Raw genomic sequence first — 13,167 nt, 5'->3', positions numbered from 1 at the left:
ATTTTACATTCCCAAAAGCAGTGTATGAGGGTTCTAATTTCTCCACATCCTTGCCAACACTTGTGGTTGTCTTTTTTCTTCTAGCCATCCTCATGGGTATAACTGATATGTGTTTTGATTTGCATTTGCCTAATGACTAATCATACATCTTTTTATGTGCTTATTGGCCATCTATATATCTTTTTTTTTCTGAGAAATGTCTGTTCAAATACTTTGTCCATTTTCAAAACTGGGTTGTATTTTCATTGTTGAGTTGTAAGGGTTCTTTATATATTCTGTGCCTTATCACACATTTGGTTTCCAAATATTTCCTCCCATTCTGTAGGCTTTCTTTTCATTCGATAGTGCTCTCTGAAGAACAAAAGTTTTAAATTTTGATAAAGTCCAACTTATCTATAGAACTGATTTTATGATTACAGGTGAGTTTGGTCTGTTTCAGCATTTCGTGTAAATGGAATCATATTGTTTACTTTTTTGTGTCTTGCTTCATTTACTCAGAATATTTTTGATATTCCTCCATATTGTTACATGCCTCAGTAATTCTTCCCTTTCTTGCTGAGGAATACTCCGTTGTATGACTGTAGCACAAACTTTACTCTACATTGGGAATATGTCTATATTTTGGTTATTATGAATAGTACAAGTCTTTCTTTGGACATGTTTTCATTTCTCTTGTTGTGAAATTTTATATTCCAACAGTAATTTGTGAGAGTTCTAAATCCATGTCAATACTTCATATTATCAGTCTTTTTACTTTCGGCAGTTCTACTAAATGTGAAGTGGTATGCCATTTTCTGACAGCTAACATCTTTTTCATGTGTTATTGGTCATTTGTATACTTCCTTCTGTGATGCGTCTGAGGTTCACTTTATTTTTTCTTTACTGCTTAGCGATTTTTGTATTCTAAGAAATCTTTGCCTACACCAAAAAAAGAGAGATTTTCTTACAAAAGTTTTATAGTTTTCAAGTTTAGGTCAATTATCCTACTAGAGTTAACTTTTGTTTTTTGTTAGGGGGTAGGAAACAAGGTTCATTTTCCCTCCATATGAATATCCAGATATATCAGCACCATTTATCGAGAAGACAACCTTCTCTCTTTGTATTACACCCTGGTAACTTTATCAAAAAACAACTGCCCATGGGATACTACTTAGCAAAAAATACGAATGACCTATTAATACATGCAATAACGTGGATGGCTCTTAAGGGTATTATGCTGAGTGAAAAAAGCCAATCTCAAAAGGTCACATATTGTATGATTCCCCTTACATAATGCTCTCAAATTGACAGAATTACAGTGATGGAAAACAAATTAGTAGTCTCCAGGGGTTAGGGATGTTGGCGGCGGGCGGGAGAGAGGAGGAGATGGATAAGACTATAAAACTGGAGCTTGAGGAAGATCTATATGGTAATGAAATAGTTCTGTGTCTTGACTGCAAAGCTGGTTACATGAAGCTACATGTGATAAAATGACAGAATTATACATACATTGTATACACCAATATCTTGGTCTTGATACTATACTAGTTTTGTTTTAGGTTATTTGACATTTTTTGATGCTATTGTAAATGGTAGTGGTTCTTCAATTTTATTTTCTAATTGTTACTAGAATATAAAAATACAATTGAGTTTTACATATTGACCACATTGCTAAATTTATTTTCTGTGTTTATAATCGTGTTACCTATTGTGCTGGTTTGAATTTGTTATGTACCCCATGAAAGATTATGTTCTTTTAATCCAATCTTGTGGGTGCAGACTTACTGTGGGTGGGATCTTTTGATTAGGCTGTTTCCATGGGGATATGATCCACCCAACTGTGGGTAGGACCTTTTTGATTTAATTTCCATGGTGATGTGAACCCACCCATTAAAGTGGGTCTTAATTAGTTTACTGGAGTCCTTAAGAGAGCTCAGGGAAAGAGAGCTCAGAGCTGATACAGACCCAGATGCTTGGAGATGCAGACAGAAAGATGTTTGGAGCTGCTAAGCTAAGAGATGAAGCCCAGAGTTTGTCCTGGAAAAGCTAAGAGAGGACTCCAGACAGTGAGAGAGAAATGTCCTGGGAGAAAACAAGCAAGGACGCACAGGAGATGAGAGACAGAAGCTAAGACAGAAGTCCAGAGACATTTTGGAGAAAGCAACAGAAACAAGAAGCTAACCCCAGGAGAGGCCTCGTGGACTCAGGCCATGTGCCTTCACATGCAACAGAGGAACCCCAGATGCCATTGGCCTTTCTTCAGAGAAGGTATCATCCTGTTGATGCCTTAATTGGGACATTTTCATGGCCTTGGAACTGTAAATTTGTGAACTAAAAATCCCCCATTGAAAAGTCAATCCATTTCTGGTATTTTGCATTCTGGCAGCTTTAGCAAACTGGAATATCCTTTATTGATTCCTTTCCAATCTTTATGTTTTTCTTTCTGTTTCTTGCCTTATTGCCCTAGTTAGAACCTCCAGTACAATGTTGAAAAGAAGTGATGAGAGCAATGATTGTATTATCTCAATCTATGGGGGAAAGTTTTCACCATAAAGAATGATTTTAGTCCCAAGTTCTTCATAGATACCCTTTATCAGGGCACAATCAATGATTTTTAAATCTTTCTTTTCTAATAAGGTACTTAAAGCTACCACTTTCCAGCTAATGTACACTGCATTAGCTACATCCCACAAATTTTGATAGATTGTGATTGGAATTTTCATTGAATATAAAATATCTTCCAATTTTCCTTATGATTTCATTTCTGATCATGGGTTGTTTAAAAGTGTGTTTTTTAATGACCAAATATTTGAGGATTTCCCTGATATCTTTATTGACTGCTAGTTTGATTCTGTTGTGGTCAGAGAACATACTCTATGATTCCAATTCTTTAAAATTTATTAAGATATGTTTTATGCTCCACAATATAATTTTTTTTATTGAATGTACCATGTGCAATAGAAAATAATGTATTCTGCAGCTGTTAGGTATGGTACTCTATATATGTAAAATAGGTTAAGATGCTTGATAGAGTTTGTTCAAATCTTCTATATTCTCACTGATTTTCTGTTTAACTGGCTTTATAGATTACTGAGACAGAAACACTGAAATTCACAATGGTACACATGGATTTGTCTAAACATCTGTCTTTATCTTTGTTAACATTCCTTCTTCTGAAGTTTACTTTGCTAATGTTAAGATAGCCACTCCAGCTTTCCTATGATTAGTGTTTGTAAAGTATATCTTTTTCTATTCTTTTTTTCATTTTTAAACTTTATTTTATTAGAGTTGTTGTAGTTTTACAGAAAAGTCTTGTAGAAAATACAATATCCTTTTATTTTTAACCTGTGTCTTCATGTTTAAAGTTAGCTTCTTTAAGATAGTTTTTTATTCAGTCTGATAATCTCAGGCTCTTATCAGAAGCCAATATTCCTTCTTCTGAAGTTTACTTTGTTTCTCTTATATTTACTTGTTCATGTTATAAAACTTCAGAGTGCATTGTTCTTTTTTTAACAATTAACTTTTTTAAAATAAAAAAAAAATTCTTTATATTTACTATTGTCAGTACTTTCTTTTTTTTGTAAAGCGGAGTTTCCATTGGGTATAATTTTTCTTTAGCCTGAAAAACTTCCTTTAACATTTCTAGTAGTGCAGGTCTGCGGGCAACAAATTTTCTCAGCCTTTGTTTACCTGGAAATATTATTTTGTCTTCAGTTTTGAAAAATATTTTTATAGGATACAGAATTCTAGGCTAACATTTTTTTTCTTTCATTATTTTAAAATGTTATTCTTTTGTCTTTTAACTTTCACTGTTTCTGATGAGAAGACAACAGTTATTCTTTGTTCTGCCATATGTAATGTCTTTTTAATTTTTTGCTTGCTTTTAAGATTTCCCCTTATCACTGATATTTAGCAATGGGATTATGAAATGCCTTGATGTGGTTTTCTTGTGTTCATCCTTTTTGGGTTCACTGAGCTTGTTGGATTTGTGGGTTTGTATTTTTCATTAAATTTGAACATTTTTGGCCATCAATTTTTTGCCTTCTTCTTCCTCCTCCTCCTCCTATTCTAGAGTTCCAATTACATATACTTTAGATTACTTAATACTGTCCCACACACAGGTCACTGATGCTCTGTTCATTCCTCCTGTCCCACCCTTCCCACTCTTTCTTTTCTCTATGCTTCAGTTTGGATAATTTCTATTGCTCTGTCTTGGAGTTCTTGTTCTTTTCTTTTCCAGCATCCAATCCACCAGTAAACCCACCCAGTAAATTCATTTTAAAAGTTCCATTATTAATAATTCCATTTTCACTCTTAAATAGGCTCATATTTTCCTTTAAAATCACTGGATACATTAATAATAGCTGATTTAAAATTCCTTGTGTACTAATTCCTTGTTTACAAATACCAAATTTCATCTCTAAAAATTCTTCTGTTTCTGATTGATTTTTCTATTTATGAGTTACATTTTCTTGCTTCTTTACATGTCTAGTGATTTTTGATTGGATGTTGGAATGTTACACTACTGAGAATACATTTGGTTTTCATTGTTAAGGAGTAAGTTTCATTTTCAGCAGTTAATTTAGTTATAGATCAGCTTGAACTTTTTCATGTTTGTTTTTATCTTTTTTAGGGCAAGTCTAGGAATGCCTTTATACTAGGGCTGGTTTAACCATGTGACTTTTCTGGAATCTCTACTGAATGCCCCAGGTATTCAGTGAGGTCTTTTCATGCTGGCTGGTCTGTCATTTGCTCTCCTATCCATTTCTTGGCCTCACAAATTCAGTCCATACAACTTCCCTGAACTCCAACTCTGTATTCAGCACCGTGGGACCATCTGATGTGCTTGGGTTCCCCATCATAGCCCAGAAAATGCTTCCAATAAAAAGGCAAAGTGTTCACAGAATTCCCATCTTACTTTTTCCTTTCTCTCTCAGGGATCACATTCTGCAATGTCTGTAAACAGATATTTCAAACATCTCGTCCAGATGTCTAGTTGTTTATGGTAGGAAGGCTGGTCTAAAGTCAATTACTTTGCAATGGTCAGGAGCAAAATTCTACAAATTATCTTTGTAAGATTTTATTCTATAACCAAAAATTTTGCAGGCATATAGAACAACAGTATTTTAATGTTTGACAGTGAGTTAAGGACTTTTAAGAACCTCTAATGCAAACATGTCTCAAATAAAGAACACAAACATCTGTATGACGTTACGATGAATTGTCAGCGAACTGGAAAAGTTATTTATTTCTCTGTTAAAAGACAGGTCTACTGTTGAAAAATGATTATCTTTGGATAAGTTACTGGGATGGCTGCATGTAAGAAGCTCTTTCCTTTTTCTGTTTTTAAAATTTCTATCATGTACACATGTGGCTTTTCTTTGTTTTGATTTTTTTGGTTATTAAAATGAGTTACGTAAAAGCAGTAAGAGTATGTGCCATTTTGGTTTTCTTCCTTATACAGTATAGAGTACATGCTATATATTTTAAAAACATGTAGTATAAATATAAAAACATAGCTATATATATATTTTTTAAAATGTCATTTAAAATACTCTTAAAAATCTAAATTAAAAATTTATACAAGAAAATAAAAGGTAATTATCTTTTATAAAATATCTAAAGTTTCATTGAGAAACATATGTAAAGAGTAAAAACTTTTACTGGGGATTTACAAACTAAGGTTATATATTAATAATTTAATCCCCTTTAATTTTAATACAGTTATAGCATAGGCAGACTTAAAAAACACAAGCTAGTATATTAATCTTCCCACATGAACAAAACATTGTGGATACATGTTGGAAATCCTTAACAACAAGTGATTACTTTTTAATTAGTGATTTAATAATGTATTTTAAGGTACACAGATACTGTCAAAATAAGACCTGGTTTCTCTGTGTAAGTCATTGTTCTCTCAGTTCATGGGCCAGGACCTGCTGACTAGTGGAGAGAGAAGGAAGAAATCCTAGGTTGGTTAGGACCTATCGTAACATTCATTCCTTACTTCTGTAGTGCTTGCATTTTTTTTTTTTTTTTTTTTTAACAAGAAGCATGATTTCCTCATATAATAAGAAGGAAGGAAAGAGGGGAGGAAAGAATTTAAAAAGAAACAAATACCTGTTTACAGATAATATGCTAATGAATGGTCTGCTACTTTTCTAGATCTTTCTTTCAATTACTACAGTATTTAATTCTACATATAAACTGCTCCTTTCTTTCTTTTCCGGTTCTTTCACTGAGCAAATACATTCAATTTTCTCATTGGACAAAGATAAATCTGTACTAACTGGTTTAATAGAAATTTACAAATATTATTAATAAACCAAGTGGGAAAAAGTTGCGTTTTGCTTTTCTAGATATTATACATTACCACAGCAGGAGAGTATTTCATTTTCAGTTGGAGTCATCTAATTGAGATATGCACAAGCTTATCATTTTCTAGGTAGAATGGTTTACACCTCTGATACATTTATTTAGCCAAGCAATTATCATAGTATATGAAAACTAGGCATAAGATTTTACATCTTCATATTTACAGCTTTATATAGAAGAACTTCCTTAATTATCAGTACACTGATAATGTACAAATAATCAGGGTGAAATGCTCAGATGTGTTAAAGAAAACACCACTGGAAAATAACATAAAAAGTAAAACACATTAATGTGTAATTTAAATAAATGATATTTCAAATGACTCTCATAACTATCAAATTGTGCTTACATCTGACTATAATTAAAAAAAAAACAGAATTTGGATCAACTTGAATATTTACCTGTTTTAATTCAGCAACTTGTTCAGAACTTCTAGCTGCATCTGTTGCTGAATACTGTTCATTTGTCCCAGGTGATGTTTGGGAAGACTTCTACAAATATAGAAATAAACTATGAAATAAATTAAGTCTAAAAAGACAGAAAAAGACAACATACATTCACCACCACATTTTATAGATCAGGAAACAAGTTTAAAGAGGTTAACTAAGTTGTCCAAATTCAATTAGCTAGGAAGTACTGGTACTGACTCTAAAGCTCATATCTAAAATCTTAATATTATATTCTGGCTTAAGGGAGAAATCAAGGGGATCCAGCAAAACAAATAAGCAAGATAATGAGAATTACTCTTGATCTCTTATTTTAAACTGTCTAATGTTTACTTCTTACCAAATTTTCAATCAAAGAGTCCTTTTCAGCCAGTTGGCTTTGTAAAAGTTCCTGATTACTTTTTAATTCTTCTATTTCTTCTCGCAACCTACCAATTTCTTCTGGCTGAATGCCATTCATCTGAGCCCCATCGCTGTAAGAACCCTGAGGCTGATTGTCTTTTCCTATTACAACAGGTATAAAATTTGAAAAGTCAGCATAAAATTTAAGTTTTTCATTTTTGAACTAGAAGATTCAAATAAAAACAGAAATATATAATTTCCTTAATTCAATTACCTTGGCATTATTCTTGCAAGCACATTTCATCTTTGCAAAATAGTGTACTGATAGAAATAGTAAGCTGATATTACTGGTATTATTGGGCTTCTGGGAGGAAAAACCACAGTCTTACTAAGCATAAACTGTATGGTTGGTGATCCATGATTAAGGAATAAATAGTTTTGGTGGTGATGGTAGCACAACACTGTGAATGCAATTAACAGCACTGAAATATATTTCTGAATATGATTAAAAGGGGAAATGTTAGATTGTATATATGGTAACAGAATAAAAATTAAAAAAAAACACACATAAAAGCCATTGAACTACAAAACACAGTAAACTCTAAGACAAACCATGGACTACAGTTAATAGTACAATTATAAAAAATGTGCTTTCATCAATCCTAACAAATGTTCCACACCAATACAAGGTGGGGTGGTATATGAGAATCCTGTATTTTATGCATGACTGTTCTATAAACCAAAACTTCTCTAATAAGAACAACAACAAGAAAAAAAAAACACAAGGAAAAAAAAAAAAGTAGTTACAATCCCAATTCTATCAGTTCATATAAGGGAAAATAATCCCTTTTCAAAATCTTCACAAAGGAATCTGTATGGACTAAAATAACCTACAAATTATCGCCATAAATAAAAGAAGCAAAAAAGAGATCTCTGTGAAAATTTAAGTAAGCCTCACATAAATAAACTTTATGTTTCTAAGTAGCTAGCACTCTTATCAAAAGGCCTGTAAAATAATACTATTTATAAATATTTAAGCTCTTACAATGCATCCAGAATTGAGCTAGAACTTTATAAATTTTATTTCATTTAATTCTCACATGACATAGATGCTATTCTCATCTCCATTTTGTAGATGAGGAAACTGAAAGGTCAGATCAGAGGTCATCAATTCAATATACATTAGAGTCACTGGGGGAGCTTGTAATAATTGCTGCTGTCTGTACCCCATCCCAGACTAATTAAATCAGAACCTCCGGTGGGGCCTGAGGACTGGTATTTTAAAAAAAACTCCTCAGGAGATTGTACTCTGTAGCCAGGAGCTTGGACTTCAAACTCTAATGATACAGTTTCTAACTACTCTTTACCAAGCTATCTTGCTTCAAACTCTTATTTACATGATTGTCCTAGTGACTGATTAAAGGGTAGGGAATGACTAGTCCACAAGAAAATGTTTGCCTTTGTCCAAGCTCGTAGGGGTAGAATGACCTGGACACTATAATTGTAGCCAAGAAAATACGAAAATAAGTATAAGCAACTGAGGAGTTATGAACTATGTTCCTCAGTTAATTGTTTCAAAAGTCAAGGATAAGTTCACAAACATTGAAGTCCACAAACCAAATGGGTATCAGGATAACAAGAACATATCAGAACCTCCTAGGCTGCTCTTCCGAATCTATTTCACTGTCAGGTATTCTATTTCTATTTTCTTCCTTTCCCTATAAGTCCTAACTGGTCAAAATATGAACCAGAAACATGTTTTGGAGTATTGATTATGCTTATTTAATGTAATTTTATATTTCTTGGCTTTAATGTTTTAAATTTAAGTGAGGTAAACCTCTATTTAAACATCCCCTAAAAAATTAACTTCTCCCTTTTTATTTTACTTCTAAGGAATCCTTGGCTAATTTTTTTTTCTTTTTTAAAGGAGTTCATGGTTCTAGAGAGTTAATCGGTAGACAATTCAAAATTTTCACTACCAAAGGCTATTTTTTTTTTTTTTTGTACCAGGAGTGGGGTTACCAAAGGCTTTTAAAAAGTAACTCACATCAAAATTTCCTCTACTAGAAGGTACATACTTTGGGGTAAAGATGGCAAATTGAACATACACATTTTTTCTAGTTTCTCTCTACTAAAACAGTTTTACACAAAGGACTAAGGATCAGAATGCCAACAGATTTGTGAATACCCACAATGGAAGCCAGAAGACAGTAGGATAGTACTTAGAAAATTCTGGGAGAATATTTTTTCCAACTCAAAATTGTCTACCTGGCCAAACTATCATTTAAATGAGTAAAAGAAAGACATATTCAGACATATAAGGTCTCAAAAAAAATTTATCTCTTCAAATACTTCTTAGAAAGAAAGCAACTAGTAGAGGTGCTCTAACAAAACAAGAGACAAGATGTGACAGAAGAAATCTAGGATCCAGAAAATAAGGAATTTAGCACTGGAGAGAGGATGAGAGTCCTAAGGATTATGGTAAAGGAGGATCCCAGGATGACAGCTATGTATCAGTCCAGATTGGAGTGACTCCAGATGGCTTCAGGAAAAATGTCTTCAATACGATGAAACTGACAATACCTGATGTACATGAATGTACTGAACAGGTAAGATTCAGGCAGCTGGCAAAGAGTTTGGGTTTTAAATAATGGTAAGCATAAAGAAATCTAAGCAAAAAAAAGATAATTATTAACTTCTGGGAAAACAAACAGTTGTTTAAGACAGGGAAATGTGATCATTGTATGGCTCAGGTATCAACTGTGCCTACACAGTATTTTTTGTTTGTTTTTGTTCTTGCCTTTTTTTGTTCAATTTTATTGAGATATATTCACATACCATACAATCATCCAAAGTGTACAATCAGTTGTTCATAGTACCCTCTTATAGTTGTGCATTTATCTCCTCAATCTATTTTTTGAACACTTTCCTTGTACCAGAAAAAGTGAAAATAAGAATAAAAAATAGAAGTAAAGAAGGACATCCAAAACACACCCCCCTCCCACCCTATTTTTTCATTTAGGTTTTTGTCCCCATTTTTCTACTTATCTATCCATACACATGATAAAGGGAGTGTGATCCATAAGGCTTTCACAATCATACTGTCACCTCCTGTAAGCTACATTGCTATACAATCGTCTTCAAGAGTCAAGACTACTAGGTTGCAGTTTAATAGTTTCAGGTATTTACTTTTAGCTATTCCAATGCATTAAAATCTAAAAATGGTTATCTATATAGTGCACAAGAGTGCCCACCAGAGTGACCTCTTTCCTCCATGTGGAATCTCTCAGCCACAGAAACTTTATTTCATTTCATTTCATATCCCTCTTTTGGTCAAGAAGATGTTCTTAATCCCACAATGTTGGGTCCAGATTCATCCCCGGGAGTCATATTCTGCATTGCCAAGGAGATTTACACCCCTGGGAGTCATATCCCACATAGTGGGGAGGGCAGTGAATTCAGCCGTCGAGTTGGCTTAGCTACAGAGAGAGGGCCACATCTGAGCAACAAAGAGATACTCAAGGGGGAACTCTTAGGCATAATTACAAGCAGGTTTAGCCTCTCCTTTGCAGTGATGAGCTTTATAAGGGCAAGTCCCATGATAGAGGGTGCAGCACATCAAACTGCCAGTCCTCAATGTTGGGCCTATACAGTTTTAATGATATAAACACCATGTACTTATTTTATCAAAATTATGAAATAACTACGTTAAGAAGATGGGAAGACCTATGTGGGACATAACTCTCAGGGGTGTAAATCTCCCTGGCAACATGGGACACGACTCCTGGGATGAGTCTGGACCCGGCACTGTGGGACTGAGGAAGCCTTCTTGACCAAAAGGGGAAAGAGAAATGAAACAAAATAAAGTTTCAGTGGCTGAGAGATTTCAAATGGAGTCAAGAGGTCATTCTGGAGGTTATTCTTATGCTTTATATAGATATTCCTTTTTAGTTTTTAGTGCTTTAGAATCTAGAAGGGATACCTGAAACCATTTAACAGCAACCCAGAAGCCTCGATTCTTGAAGACGAGTGTATAATTATATAGTTTATATGGTGTGACTGTGTGATTGTGAAAACCTTGTGGCTCACATTCCCTTTATCTGTGTAAGGACAGATAAGTAGAAAAATGGGGACAAAAAAAGGAAATGAGTAATAGGGGGATGAGTTGTTTTCCGTGTTCTTTTTTACTTTTAGTTTTACTCTTATTTTTATTATTATTATTTTTTGGAGTAATGAAAATGTTCAAAAATTGATTGTGGTGATGAAAGCACAACTATATGATAATACTGTGTACAACTGCACACTTTGGATTACTGCATGGTATGTGACTATATTTCAATAAAATTACAAGGAAAAATAAAAGAAGAAGATAGGGAGACAGGATGTGTGAGTATACATGGTTAGAGTAGAGGGATGGAAGAGAGTTAAACATCCCAGTTCCCATAGTAAAAGTTAAAATAAATACTGACTAAAACTGAAAAATCAACATATAGTAATATAAGCATGCTATTTGGAAATATGACAGCAAACCACAGAGAATTAGCAAAAGTAGTTTAAAATGGTTGCCTCTGGGGTACAGTGAAGGGCATTACAGTCTGCTGTTTCATACAACAATCACTGTTGAGCTGCTTGACTATATGCATATATAATTTAATACAAAATTAAAATTAAATAAATTTTCAAAATATGCATGCTCTGAGTTACGGAAAGGAGAAATCTTATAGAGCAGAGACTACTCTATTTCTCGTGACAACTCAAAGCTGATATGATTCCTCAAACCCTTTGAAAGCTGTTGCACATTAGGAAGTTAAAACGATAACTGTGAACAAGCTTGGAAAGTACTTGGAACTGTTTATTATATATTCATTTGACTTCTTTTTCAAGTACTACTTAAATACAACTACCCATATAGAATATTTTTCATGTATATGTAACCATGACAGAAGGATGGAAAAAGTGCTGAATTCTGAAAGTCAGAAAACCTGAATTTGGGTCCTGTCCCTGATGTTTTAGCTACATTGCTATGGATAAGAAAAAAGTCTCCTTGCCTCAGTTTCTTCTGTGAATTAGGAATGATAATTCAAGAATTAAATAAACATATATATATGAAAACTTCATTAAGTATTATCTGAATGTCAGTCCAAAAAAAGATGTGATAAGGAGAAAAACTGTGGCTTACAGACATACCTGTCTGAATTGAATCAACATGATTAACCACAATTTTGTGGACTTAACACTCATTTAATTTTATTTATATTTATTATATAACCTTTCTGTATCATCCTACAAGAGGGGAAAAGTTATCTGAATCAGTTTAATAAACTCATATCACCTTCTCCCAAAGGTATTTCAAGAAGCAGAACTCACTGTAATATTCATATATATACACATACATACATAATTCAGATCAGATAACTAGACAGATTCAGATATAGATACAGTTTAAAATCAATCAGCAGGCTAGCTACACTTACCTAGCTGTATTTTAAGAAGATTATACTGATCCTTGTGTTGCTGAATCTGAGACACCTGCTGTGTGACTGCTGTCTGGAGCTGTTCATTTTGACACTTTAATGTAGAAACCTGCTGCTTTAATTCTTCAAGCTGCAGATCCTGTGAAACAAGACATAATTCAAGTGTTTTAAATTCATACTAATTAATTAACATTAGGAAGATGAACAAACTAAAAATTAAGAGATTACTTTGGGTCAGGATGTTAAAAGTACTCAATAGTTCCAAAAATCATCCAATAATTAAGCAGTAATGCTTTAATATATGTACCAAGGCCAATTAAAAAGCAGCAGAGCTTTAAGATTTCAAGTAAGGTCCCATTTAATAACCACCATAAGACTGACTGCATGCAATCTCAGTGCAATTAAAAAATCAAATTAAAAAATCTTTATTTATGGTGCATCAAATCATTCAGGAAACTTACACCAAAACTATTTCAGACAGTTAGTATATGTATGTATGCAAAAATATGTATATTATTTTTAATAGAACATTTAGAAGACTAAATAAAGGA

The 13,167-nt window shown here is 33.3% G+C and overlaps 1 protein-coding gene across 4 annotated transcripts in view; it reads right to left on the bottom strand.

Annotated features, from left to right (window-relative positions):
* Window positions 1–13,167, bottom strand: part of USO1 (USO1 vesicle transport factor) — a 121,389-nt gene that overhangs the window by 18,889 nt on the left and 89,333 nt on the right. For all 4 annotated transcript variants that reach the window (XM_037829999.1, XM_037830000.1, XM_037830001.1 and 1 more), the window contains 3 exons: window positions 12,617–12,755; window positions 7,141–7,304; window positions 6,756–6,845 (listed from right to left, as the gene is read on the bottom strand). In XM_037829999.1, coding sequence (XP_037685927.1) covers window positions 6,756–6,845; window positions 7,141–7,304; window positions 12,617–12,755 — 393 coding nt within the window. The remainder of the gene's footprint in view (window positions 1–6,755; window positions 6,846–7,140; window positions 7,305–12,616; window positions 12,756–13,167) is intronic.

The sequence above is a fragment of the Choloepus didactylus genome, chromosome 3 (genome assembly GCF_015220235.1).
Source record: "Choloepus didactylus isolate mChoDid1 chromosome 3, mChoDid1.pri, whole genome shotgun sequence".
In the NCBI taxonomy this organism is placed as follows: Eukaryota; Metazoa; Chordata; class Mammalia; order Pilosa; family Megalonychidae; genus Choloepus; species Choloepus didactylus.
Note: the sequence above shows the minus strand (reverse complement) of the source record. Positions and strands in the feature narration are given on the sequence as shown.